Source organism: Chiloscyllium punctatum, chromosome 40, assembly GCF_047496795.1.
Source record: "Chiloscyllium punctatum isolate Juve2018m chromosome 40, sChiPun1.3, whole genome shotgun sequence".
NCBI lineage: Eukaryota > Metazoa > Chordata > Chondrichthyes > Orectolobiformes > Hemiscylliidae > Chiloscyllium > Chiloscyllium punctatum.
This window is the reverse complement of record NC_092778.1, coordinates 40,199,201-40,212,444: the sequence shown is the minus strand read 5'-3', so window position 1 is coordinate 40,212,444 and position 13,244 is coordinate 40,199,201. Positions and strand designations below refer to the sequence as shown.

General features: G+C 42.0%; 1 protein-coding gene across 1 annotated transcript in view; it reads right to left on the bottom strand.

The window, feature by feature from the left end:
* pgap6 (post-glycosylphosphatidylinositol attachment to proteins 6) overlaps window positions 1-12,709 on the bottom strand; it is a 36,391-nt gene extending 23,682 nt beyond the window's left edge. The window contains exon 1 of the mRNA XM_072559611.1: window positions 12,264-12,709. Coding sequence (XP_072415712.1) covers window positions 12,264-12,315 — 52 coding nt within the window. The 5' untranslated portion in view covers window positions 12,316-12,709. The remainder of the gene's footprint in view (window positions 1-12,263) is intronic.
* Between the last annotated feature and the right edge of the window lie 535 nt (window positions 12,710-13,244).

Below are 13,244 nucleotides of genomic sequence, written 5' to 3'. Positions count from 1 at the left end.
AAGCATTTGAGGTTTTTAAACAATTTCATCACATGTCCTAAACCACATTAAACTAATTTTGTTAAGTAGCTTAATTCCAATCGAAAGTCAGTTATGCCAAGTACGCAGAAGGCTTGAACTTCAAATCAAGTCTTCCCTTAAGTAACTTAAAAACAAAAAAAACTGAATTTATCTTCATCCTTCCAGCGTGCGGTGGATCAGTGGCTAACACTGCTGCCTCACAGTGCCAGGGACCTGGGTTCAATTCCAGCCTCAGGCAATTGTCTGTGTGGAGTTTGCACATTCTCACAGTTTCTGTGTGGATTTCCTCCGGGTGTTCCAGTTTCCTCTCAGTCCATAGATGCACAGGTTAGGTGAATGGGCCAAGCTAAATTTCCAATATGTTCAGGGATGTGGACATGAGCCGCATTAGTCAAGGGAAATGTAGGGTAATGGGTCTGGGTGTGTCTGGGGGGGCATTGTGAACACGTTGGACTGAAGGGCCTGTTTCCAGACTGTAGGGTCTCTAATTCTAATTCACTTGCCCTCACAATCCAGATCTTTCCATAGTCATCACAGTTAATAGTCCATACCTTACATGGAAAAATACATAGCTTGTCCGTCACATCTCTAAGCCTCACAACAATGTATATATTTCATACTTGTACTTCTCAGGGTCAAGTACCTTCATGAAGTGTAAAACAAGTTCAGGAGTAAACTAGTATGAGGAAAAAGTGAGGACTGTAGGTGCTGGAAATCAGAGTCAAGAGTGTAATGCTGGAAAAGCACAGCAGGTCAGATAGCTGCTGTGCTTTTCCAGCACTATATTCTCGACAGTAAACTAGTATGAACCTAGTACAATACAACAAGTTTGCTGAGGAATCATTACTCTCAGCATTGCCTGTGTAGAACAGCCTGAAGAGACAGAAGGCTTGTGCTCTTTTCACTTAGACTGTGTTGTTGGAAAGAGGCAGACTAAGTTAAAGCACAGCTGTACCCATTTAACAAATAGCTTTAAATGAGACCATTTCTTTAAGTTGATTAGGAAAGGGCTAAACTGAAAACACTGAAGATAAATCAAATATAATGCATTATGTGATATTGATGTTATTATAAAAACATCATATCCTTCAATTTAACAGAAGCACTGCATCACAGCTACAGGGATAGCAATTTTTATTAGTTCATCAAAAAGTCATCCATCATTTGTAGCACTTAATGAATTAAGCAGTCAGCAAGTGATTATTTTTATAAATTACTTGCCCCAAGAATTTATGCTTTCTGCATTTATTGTGCTCAAAGTATTCTTTAACTTTCATGACTCACCAACTCAGTAGACCAAAGCCATGAAAAATATAAAAGACACCAAAAGGCAGAAACACAAATACAATTCAACGTAAAATACAGTTTTATTACCTCATAAGAGGAGGTAATAAAAGGTAAACAGCATCATTTAAGTAAAAGTTGGAGGCCGGGGGGGGGGAGAAAGCAAAAGACCTGGAGAATCACATTCCTAGATCTGCAAAGGTGCCAGGAGAAACCAACATGGCCATTACAAAGTAGTTGCAAAAGGCACATAAGTCACAAAGGTATAGAATAGAGGATAGTACAACACAGTACAGGCCCTTCAGCCCTTGATGCTGTTCCAATCTTTTATCCTACTCTAAAATGAACTAACCTACATACCCTTCACATTATTATCATCCTTGTGCCAATCCAAGAGTCGCTTAAATGTCACTAACTTATCTGACTCTACCCCCACCGTTGGCAGTACATTCCATGCACACACAATTCTTTATGGAAAGAACCTACCTCTGACATCGTCCCTAAAGGTTCCTCCAATCATTTTACGGCCCTTTGTGATAGCCATGTCTACACTGGGAAAGAAATCTCTGATTATTCACTCTATCTATGCCTCTCATGGTCTTGTACATTTCTATTAAGTTGCCTCTCACCCTTCTTCGCTCCAATAAGAAAAGGCCTAGCTCCCTGAACCTTTCCTCATAAGACATGCCCTCAGTCCAAGGCAGCATTCTGGTAAATCTCCCCTGCACCTTCTCTAAAGCTTCCACATCCTTCCTATAATGAGGCGATCAGAACTGAACACAATATTCCAAGTGTGGTCTAATCAGGGGCCTATAGAGCTGCAGCATAACTTCGCAGATCTTAAACTCAACCCCTCTGCTAATGAAAGCCAACACACCAAACGCCTTTTTAACAACTCTATAAACTTGGGTGGCAACTTTGAGGGACCCCAAGATGCCTCTGTTCTTCCACACTGTCAAGATTTCTGCCTTTAACCCTGTATACTGCATTCAAAGGCGACCTTCCAAAATTAATCACTTCACACTTTTCTAGGCTGAACTCCATCTGCCACATATCAGCCCAGTTCTGCATCCTGTCAATGTCCCATTACAACCTACAACCCTTCACACTATCTACCATTCCACCAACCTTCATGACATTAGCAAACTTACTAAACTCCTTTACACTTCCTCGTCCAAGTTGTTTATAAAAATCACAAAAAGGCAGAGGTCCCAGAACAGATCCTTGCAGAACACCACTGGTCACCGAGCTCCAGGTTGAATACTTTCCACCTACTACCACCCTCTGTCTTCTCTGGGCCAGCCAACTGTCTATCCAGACAGCCAAACCTGTGTCCGATGCCTCCTTACTTTCAGAATGAGCCTTCCACAGAGAACCTTATCAAACACCTTGTTAATCCCCATGTACTGGATTAGTGGTGCTGGAAGAGCACAGCAGTTCAGGCAGCATCCAAGTAGCTTCAAAATCGACGTTTTGGGCAAAAGCCGTTCATCCTGATGAAGGGCTTTTGCCCGAAACGTCGATTTCGAAGCTACTTGGATGCTGCCTGAACTGCTGTGCTCTTCCAGCACTACTAATCCAGAATCTGGTTTCCAGCATCTGCATTGTTTTTACCTCATTGATTAAAACCCATGTATGCCACATCCACTGTTCTACCTTCATCGATGTTTTTTGTCACACCCTAAAAGAATTCAATAAGGCTTATGAGGCATGACTTGCCCCTCATATAGCCATGCTGACTACCTCTAATCAAACTATGGCTTTCAAAGTAATCATTAATCCTGTCACTCAGAATCCTCTTCAATAATCTGCCCACCACAGACATACAACTGACAGTTCTGTAATTCACAGGATTATGCCCATTCCCTTTCTTGAACAAGGGAATAACATTTGTCACCCTCCAATCATCTGGCACTACTGCAGTGGACAGTGGGGACACAAAGATCACCGCCAAAGATGCAGCAATGTCTCCCTTCACTTCCTGTAGTAATCTAAGGTATATCCCATCTGACCTAGGGGACTTATCTTTCTTTATGTTTCTCAAAACTTTCAGCACATCCTCCTTAACATCAACCTGTTCGAGCAGATCAGCTGGTTTCAAGCAGTCCTTACAAACAAGAATGTCCCTCTCAGTAGAGAATACTGAAGCAAAGTATTCATTAAGGACCTCCACTACCTCCTGTGACTCCAGGCACAAGTTCCCTCCACTATCCCTAATCTGCCCTACCCTCACTCTTGTTCATCACAAAAATTTAGATGAACATTAATAAGTCAGATGTTAAACCTCAACTAAAGTATTGCCTAATTCTATGCACACTTCATAAAAGATTTCAGACTACTGAAGAGGGTGCAGAGGATATTCAGAGTGATGCTTCAGTTAAATGGAGAGATTCAAGTAGTTAGGGCTGTTCTCTTCAGAGCAAACAAAAGTATGGTGAGAATTTAGAGGTATTTCAAATTATATAGGGCATTATCAAGCATTTCATTGACAAAAAAAAAGCACAAAATTAACCATTTGGCCAACAAGTCCTGCATAGGTGCTAATATGCCAAGGCTCTCCCCACATTTTATGTGCCTCCTCTCAGCCTTTCAACATACAATTATAGAGTTATAGAGATGAACAGCATGGAAACAGACCCTTTGGTCCAACGCGTCCATGCCGACAAGATATCCCAACCCAATCTAGTTCCACCTGCCAGCACCTGGCCCATATCCCTCCAAACCCTTCTACTCCATTTTTCTTATATGCGCTCACTCCATTTACTCTGAACGCATCCAAGCTGTTTGCCTCAACCACTGAGAGACAGGTTCCACAATCAATGACTCTAACCTAGATATTGACGAAGTAAACGTTTCCCTTTCCCTCTCTGGATTAATTATCATGCATTTCTAGCTGCTAGCTTTAGATTACCCCTCACCAAAGGAAATGCTTTCAAATCCATTTAGAACTTTAAAAACTCTATCATGTTACCCTCAAGTCTTTGTTTCTATCCAGATCAACTCTCCCTTTTTACAAAAATAACCACAAGAATGAAGGGCTTGTCATATGAGAAGTGGTTCAGGATAATGGATCTGCATTCAAAGTTTAGAAAAATGAGGGGTATTGATCAAAACTTACAGATTACTGAGAACCCTGCACATGGAGAAGATGTTACCACTTCTGGGACAGGCAGGGATCCAAGCCTCATAGTGAAGAGTCAACCCTTTAGAACTGAGAGGAAGAGAAATTTCTTAAGCCAGAGGGTAGTGAATCTGTGGAACTCATTGCCACAGAAGGCAATGCAGGCCTAGGCATTGAGAAAAATTATTGCAGAGATATTTAATTGTTTGGTAAGGGGATCGATGGTTAGGGGAGAAGGTAGGGAAATTGGATTGAGAAACTTATCAGCAATGGTCATCAGGCAGAGCAGATACAATGACCTAGCTCTGCTCTTAATATCTTCCTGGCCTGATAGCAGTCATCTCAATTCTCATACTTCTAGGCTTCAGTGTATTTCTTTTAAATAGCATAAAAACAACACCTGTGGTAATGTTACTACACTCATAAAAGGCCTGGATTAACATCCCACAAACATTTGCAAACCCACCAGAACATCTGGGTAAGTTTAAATTAATTAGTAAATCTGAAATGCAATGTTTTGACTAGTAACTGTAAAACTACTAAATGTCATTAAAAGCTATCTGGCTTGCTCATCTTGCCTATACCTGACACTGATTGAAATGTCAGGCTTGTGAGGCCAATCAAACCCCTGCAGAAAATGAGTGTTGTGGCTGTATTGTACCATATTTGGTTGCGGTCTTAACTCCACTTTCCCTGGTTGCCCCATAACTTTCCATTCCTGACCAAAAACCCAACTCAGCCTTGAACAGACTCAATGACCCAGCCTCAAATATTTTCTGCAGGAGAGAACTTAGACTAACGATACTCAGGGAACAAAAAAATGCTCCCTGAGTTAAGGATTTCAGAAGTTTAATAACTGTTTGTGGATTGAATGAATCAACAAAAGAAAACTGTTAAACGTAGAAAGAAACAGCCATGACTGTGCTTGAGATAAGCTGTTAAGGATCAAGAACAAACTTATATAGGAATTGAAAGAAATCAGCCATGTCTGGATAAAGATGGAGTGGAAGCTACATGAAAGAAACTGCTTTGACACCTGCTTGATAAACTGGGTGCTTTATTGCCATAAAAGGACAAGGATTGCCCTGCAGAAGAATTTACGGAGTAACTGTAGGAGGGCTGTGCCTTCAAATGGCCAGTTAAGGCCAGGAACAAAGAAGCTACTTCTGATAAGAAAGCAAGCTACAGACCTGAAGTCTCTAGAAATGCAATCAATGTTGAGGATGAATCAATATTATCACAATACAAACTTGGAAGAGAGAAAATTTTACAAGAATCCCTCACTAGAATAAATCAGTAGCAGAACTTCAAAGAACAATACCATCCAAGGATCGAACCCGGATACTTCCAGAGACACACTGTTGGTGGAATCTGACCAAGTTCCAGCATTAACGGGTTAATAACCAAGTTGGGTTGTGAGACTTAATGTGTTTACTTCAGGGCTCTTATTTTGGTCGCTACATGCAATCAAGTTCAAATCACTATTTCAGTACTTGATTGCCTGTAAGATTTCTTAATAAGTAGCCAAATTGAAGGTAACTTGTGGCAATTTACCACAACAAAACGGAGACCTCTTATTCATAAACTGTGTCGCGTAGCTCTAGTCTTCCTCATAACAGGAAATCTCCTCAGCATCTTTTATTTGAAATTCGGTCACCACTCTTTCCATTAGGCTCCAATGGGTAAAGGCCCAATCTGTCATAAGTCCTTCATTCCAGATATGTGTTGAATGAATGGAACTTATTTGAAATCCATTCAAAAAAATTGCATTTTTCTTCAAATATGGAGACCAAAACTGCAGTCACTGTTCTGCACATGATCTCAGCAAGGCACTGTATAGCTGCAGTAAAACTTTTCCATAGCATGGAACTATCTGCAGTATCTCAGCCAATATTTATCAGTGAATAAGAATCACAAAGAGGTTCACTGGTGCAGAAGCTGCTTGCGGAAGCTTGCTATGCACAAAGTGGCTTCTCAGTTTGTTACATTCTTATGATGACTATACTTCATAAGTACATAATCAGCCATAAAATGCTGAGGGGCATCCAACAGTACAAAAAAATGCAAGCCTTTCTTCCCTATGTTATTGGAACTAAACTTCCTGTAAAGAACCAAAGTATGGCATGTCCTAAAATACTTAGTTTTCAACTATGTCTGCTACATAGCCATATATCAGCAATCCTGATTACATCTGGACCTTCTACAATTCATAGAATCACAACATCCCTGTATTGCAGAAAGAGGCCATTTACCTCATTTAGTCTGCCCCAACTTTCTGAAGAGCATTCCACCCTGATCCAGCAACACACTCCCCCCAAAATCCCATTACCCTAAATCTACTACAGCTTATCCACCTAACCTACACATCCCTGGACACGAGGGGCAATTTTGTATGACCAACCCACCTAACCTGCACATCTTTCAACTGTGGTAGGAAACTGAAGCACTCAGCTGAAAGCCACACAGACATGGGGAGATGGTGCAAATTCCAGACAGTTACCCAAGACTGGAATTGTGTCCTGACCCTGGCCAACCACTGAGCGAACGATTGAAAACAGATACTGCTTTAATTTAATCTTTTTTCTATGACTATATCCAATCTCTGATCATTCATATTAACTATTAATTTGCATTTTTCTCTTGCTCCTAATTCTTCGATTGTTAGGTTTCTGTAGTAATTCTTTGAGAGACACACAGAAGACTTCCTGTTGCACAGCTGATGAGCAATCGAATCACCAGATGTTGACTCATTGTTGAATATGTCTATGCAGTTCAACAGCTGAGAAATGGATAAATGAAGATGATATACTACCTCAGAAATCCTGCTTTTCAATTTAGCTCCTAACGCTTGACACTCATCTAATTGTCTTCTTCTCTGTTCATTCGTGTGTCTGACATGGATTACAATAACCATATCCTCACCTCCCCTTTTCAGTTTTTGATTACATTAATTCTATAAAAATGACCTAAACTTCCAGTTGCCTGCCATTTCCAAACACTACTGTATTTGCATATCTGTCTTATGCCTGCATCAGTGCTCCAGCAACGGTCAGCACAAACTGGAGGATGCATACGTCATCTTCCGCTTAGGGACTTTGCAACCTTCAGGACTCAATATTGAGTTCAATCATTTTATCGCCTGAACACCTCAATTTTACCCATCCCCATCCCCATACCCAGGTTCTGTCATGACATGGGCTGCTTTCAGCACAGCCAATCCATTTTCACCCAGTAATAGACTCCATCATCACCTATTTCGCTTTTCTTCTTGCCTAGCTTACTGTTCAAAAATCCCTCTGTGCTTTATTTTCTTTTTTCCCCTCTGTCTCCAGTCCGCTCAATCCTCTCCCCTTGCCACCCCCTGTCATTAGTGTAAATACCAGTTTCTTCTTGATGCTATCAGTTCTGAAATAGGGTCATTGTTTTCTCATCTTAGACACTGCCCTATCTGCTCAGCTTCTCCAGAAATTTCTAACTTATTTTCAGATTATCAGTATGAATCAATGGTTTTATTGTCACATGTATTTTAGTGAGAAAAACAGCAAAACATTTGAAAAGCCTTTCCTCTGTCACCATGATCCGGGGACATTTTGACCAGTTTTAAGAATGAGAAAATAAAATAGAAAGATGTAGCTTAAGGAAAGTCCATCTGTTCTGAGCCAACTCATCAACAATGATACCGTCCCTTCTCCACCATCTTGCCGCCACCTATACCAGATACTGAAGTCGCCATTCTTCAGACACTATTGTTCACTGCTGGGCTGATGCTCCTCTGCCACTGCCTTGTCACCACCTGCGTCAGACTAACCAACATCAGAGTCACATCGCTAACCCACCTCAAAGTCACTGTGATGCCCTTCACCACTGCTTCGCTGCCGCCAGCGTCAGACCCAACTAACAATGCAGTCACCAATCCTCAGGCACCATCTTTCACCTCTGCAAAATCCAATGCCAGGTCTTGTGCACAGACTGAAAAGGTAAGCAGGGGCCCACTCGCCACTGGCCACATGATCCGCACGAGGCACCTCAAGTCCATGCTAGCTGCTGTGCAATCTGAGCTCAGGACAAGAGGTAAGCAAAAAAAAAAAATTGCACTTAGAACCCTACTCCACCACCATCTTGTTGACATATCTACAGTTCTTTGTTTTGTCCCATCCAGAACTATACAGTATTCCAGCTGTGTCCTAACTAACATTATCCCCAGTTCCATTATAACCTCCTTTCTCTTGTATTCAATGCTTTGACTAATAAACGGTAGGTATTTATGTCCTTTCTTAATCACATTACCTTCCTGAACTGCTGTCTGCGAGGATCTAAGAACATGCACACCAAAGTCCCTCTGATTCTCTGTACTTTCTAAGGTCTTACCAGTCAACGTGCATCACCTTCCCTTGTTGTCCTCTCAAAATGACTCACTTCACACTTTTTAAGCTGAAATTCCATTGCCACTGTTAGGTCCATCTGACCAGCTTAACTATATCAATCTGTAGTCTAAAGCTTTCCTCCTCACAATTTCCCACAGAAACTATTTTTGTATCACCTATGAACTTTATCAATCATACCTCCTACGTTCATGCCTAATTTATAGTCTACCCTGCAACACCTTGTCAACCCCTTACTGAGATCAATTATACTACCCACATCAGCACTCTTAGTCACTCAAAAAAATTCAACCAAATTTGTTAGTCATGATCCGCCCCTTACAATGCTATGCTGAGTATTCTTGATGATTCCTTGCATATCCAATTGGAGATTAATTCTGTCCCTTAGAATTTTTTCTAATTGTTTCCTTACATTGACAGCATATCATTTAGGGTCCCTCACATTTAATTGAAAAGAATGCCATATTCCCTCCAATTAAAAAATTGCACATAACTTCTCTATTCTGCACCTCCTCCCCTTAGACAGCATTTTGCTCCCCAATGCTTTGGCCAGCTATCTTCATACAATATTACCCTCAGAGCAAGTGGTAGACTTAACTAACACATAATACAAAAACCAACAATTATATGAACATCTTTCAATTTATTATGATCTGGAATGTATTGAAAATTATTCAGATTTTAGAGGGATATGGTCCAAGGGCTAGACTAGTTTAGGATATCTGTTCTGAATGGAGGAGTTGAACTGAAGGGTCTGTTTCCATGCTGTACATGTCTATGACTCTACGAACAGTAATTTCTATAAGGGAATTAGATACTTGAAAAGGAAAAACTGTTAAGGGAAAAAGCAGGGGGGTAGACGCTGGATAGCTCTTATAAAAACCTGCACTATATGCCATATAAATACAAGTTGTCATTTAAAATAGCAAAACATTCTAAGGATCTTCAGGAGGCACAATGAGACATAAATATAGTATCAAAGATGGAACCAATAAAAACATAGCTAAATGTTTGATCAAAGAGGTGGCTATTTTGATTTAGTCCCTACCCTCCCCTTCACTGTTTTGATCACGCAGCATTGCCCTGTGGTTTGAAGGGCAGTGCTTGTCACGAGCCACTCTGGCGTTTTTCCTATCTTCCTGGTGGTGGAAATTGAATAAAGATTCGTGCACTTTGTGTCTTTTGACTGTGTCTCACAACTGCACACACACACCATGGGTGCTGGGGAAAAATAAGCAAGAGGAAAAAAAAAATTAACAGAGGAGCTTCACATAGCATTGCCTTTTGGTTTGAAGGGCAGTGCTTGTCACTGACCACTCGGGTGTTTTCCCCCATTCTGGAGAAATACAAAAAATAAAAAATCAAAGAGGTGGCAAGCAGAGATTTGAGGAGGATATTCCTGAGTACTGGATCAAGATGGCTGAAGGCTGAACCACCAATGGAAAGACTAAGTAAGTGGAATACACAAGAAGCTAGAGTTAGAAAAACATACATCCCAGCTGGCTTACAGAGTTGGCGAAGGCTTTAAGAGAAGAAAGGAGATGGGTGTTGCTGGAAATTGAACTCAAGGATGAAAATAACAAAATCAAACCACTGACTGAAAGCCAACATGGGCAGTGAGTATAAGGATGATGGGTGAATAGGATTTGGCACGAGTTAAGAATCCTATTCACCCATCATCCATTTCAGGTCAATGATCATACATCAAAGTTTTGAAAGCAGTTCTGATGAACAGTAATTAACCTGAAATGTCAAAACAAAACAGAACTGCAAATGCTGGAAATCTGAAAACAGAAATTACTGGAGAAACTCAGCAATTTCAATTTTTGAACATGAAATGTCAATTCAATTCATCACCACTGATTCTGCCTTACTTGCTGCCTATTTCCAGCATTTTCCAGTTTTAGTCTAAAGACAATGACTTTGAATTCCCCAGCATTTGACTGAAGACATTTCAGGTTGTCCTGGACAGGAGTAAGAGTTGAACAATGGGGAAGGTAGTCATAATGGCTGGACAACAAAGGTGTTGGAAGAGGTTGGTGCCTTCACTGGTGTTAAATGCTACAGACTGGTCCATAACAACAAGAATGGACAACATAACACAGTCATAGCCATTGAGAACATACATTTGACAACTGCAGTTTAAGTAGTCTGATCAAACAGGAACTGAATTGAAAAAGATCAAAGATGAAATTGCAGCAGAGTTAGACATGGGTTGGAGAAACACCACTCAATGGCTGAAGAAGGGAAAGTTCAAACAAGTTTATTATTCAAATCGGTTTTCATCTAAGGTCACCATTTTTTACAAACCCTGTCTGAAGGATTGCAGATTACTACCTAAATTATAGATTCATCAGAAAAACTTTCCAATTATTTTAAATGCAGCAAAACATAAAAACGTTTGCACTGAAGAGCAAATTTTCATTCAATTTTTCCAAAACTCAGCAGTTAAACAGCTAAGCTTTGATTGAAGTTTATGTAGCTCTATTGTAGCTAAAAACAAAAATGCTGGAAAACTCACAAGGCACCATCTATGGAGAAAAAAAAAATTCAGGAGATCTGGAAACACAACTTTGCTTTTCTGACTTGATCGTCGAGGGTTTCTTTTGTTTTAATATCAAATTTCCAGCACATTTTGCTTTTGTATTCACTTCTATTTTAGGAATTCCACAATTTAGGCAAAGGTATCAGCAAAGTAGTATCTGGATTAGTGGTGCTGGAAGAGTACAGCATTTCAGGCAGCATCTAAGGAGCAGTAAAATTGAGACATCACTTCACCAGTTTCCTCATTTCCCCTTCCCCCACCTCACCAGAGTTCCCAACTTCCAGCTCAGCACTGTCCCCATGACTTGTCCTACCTGTCTATCTTCTTTTTCACCTAACCACTCTCCCCTCCCCCCACCCCCCGACCCATCACCTTCATCCCCTCCCCCACTCATCTACTGTACTCTATGCTACTTTCTCCCCACCCTCCACCAGCTTATCTCTCCACCCTTCAGGCTCACTGCTTTATTCCTGATGAGGAGCTTTTGCCCGAAACGTCGATTTTACTGCTCCTCGGATGCTGCCTGAACTGCTGTGCTCTTCCAGCACCACTAATCCAGAGTCTGGTTTCCAGCATCTGCAGTCATTGTTTTTACCTCAGGAAAGTAGTAGTTTGCCCAAGGAGACGGGAATTTTCACCAATCTAAAATTCTATCAGCCATTCTGTTAGGATATACGACCGAATTCCACTGTATAACGTCATAAGGAGTATTATATATCCGAGGTGTTAGCTTGTTCCCATGGCGTTTACGATCGCAGGGAATACAGGGTGTGAACCAGGCCCCGAGGTGATCAGATGTGATCCTCGGACCAGTTGGATAATGACCAGCTGCTGGGATGCTACCTGTCCGCTGTCTGAGACATACCGAGGGACACCTTACAGCCCGACGGCTTCCTAAAAGAGGCCTTACCAGCAGCGCGAGCCAACCCCCACTGCAGCAGGAGAGTCAAGAGTAGCACCATTGCTGTCGGACCGGAGCGGCTCCGTAGTCTCACCACACCTTCCACCTTCCGCTCGGACACCGGCTCAGTTCGACCATCGTCCCGGCTGACGCGGCTGTGCCCTCTGACATCACAGGCCACCCCGCGTCACAGCGGGGCGGAGTTCAATGTGACGTCGAAGATACCTGACGTCACCGCACAGAGGCTCGTGTGATGCCTCCGAGACGTGACGTTGTTGCAACAAGGGGGGGGGGTGATACGTGAGGTCACCGATAAACTACGATTCGGAGATGCCGGTATTGGACTGGGGCGTACAAAGTTAAAAGTCACACAACACCAAGTTATAGCCCAACAGGTTTGTTTGAAAGCAGTAACTTTCCGATCGCTGCTCCTTCCTCAGGTGGTTGTCTACGTCATCATACGGAGGGGGGGTGGAATCAAAATGACGTCGCCGATACGTGCCGGTACCGCGCAGAGTTGGTGGGGGTTGGGTGGAGCCAAAGGACGTTTCAGGTGTATGACGTCACCGCGCAGAGGTGCGGGGATTCACGACGTTGCATTTACGTGACGTCACCACGTCAACCGTGTTTGGGTGATGGGGGCGTCACAAAAAACGGAAAGAGCTGCCGATGCTGGAAATCAGAAACAAAAACATAAATTGCTGCAAGATTAGGTAGGTCTCAGCAGCATCTGTGGAAAAAAAATCAGAGCTAACAGTGATCCCTTATTCAGGATTGCAATCGTCACAGGTGTCCAATTGGGGTTGTGTGACGTTGCTGAGGTCTGACGCCATCCCGCCGACGCCTCGCCCTCACCTGGAGCCAGGTGTGCTGGATTCTAACTCATCAAATACCTGTCCTTCTGGTATTACACAAATTGGTTATAATTTGGATTAGTAGTGTTGGAAGAGCACAGCAGTTCAGGCAGCATCCAACGAGCAGCGAAATCGA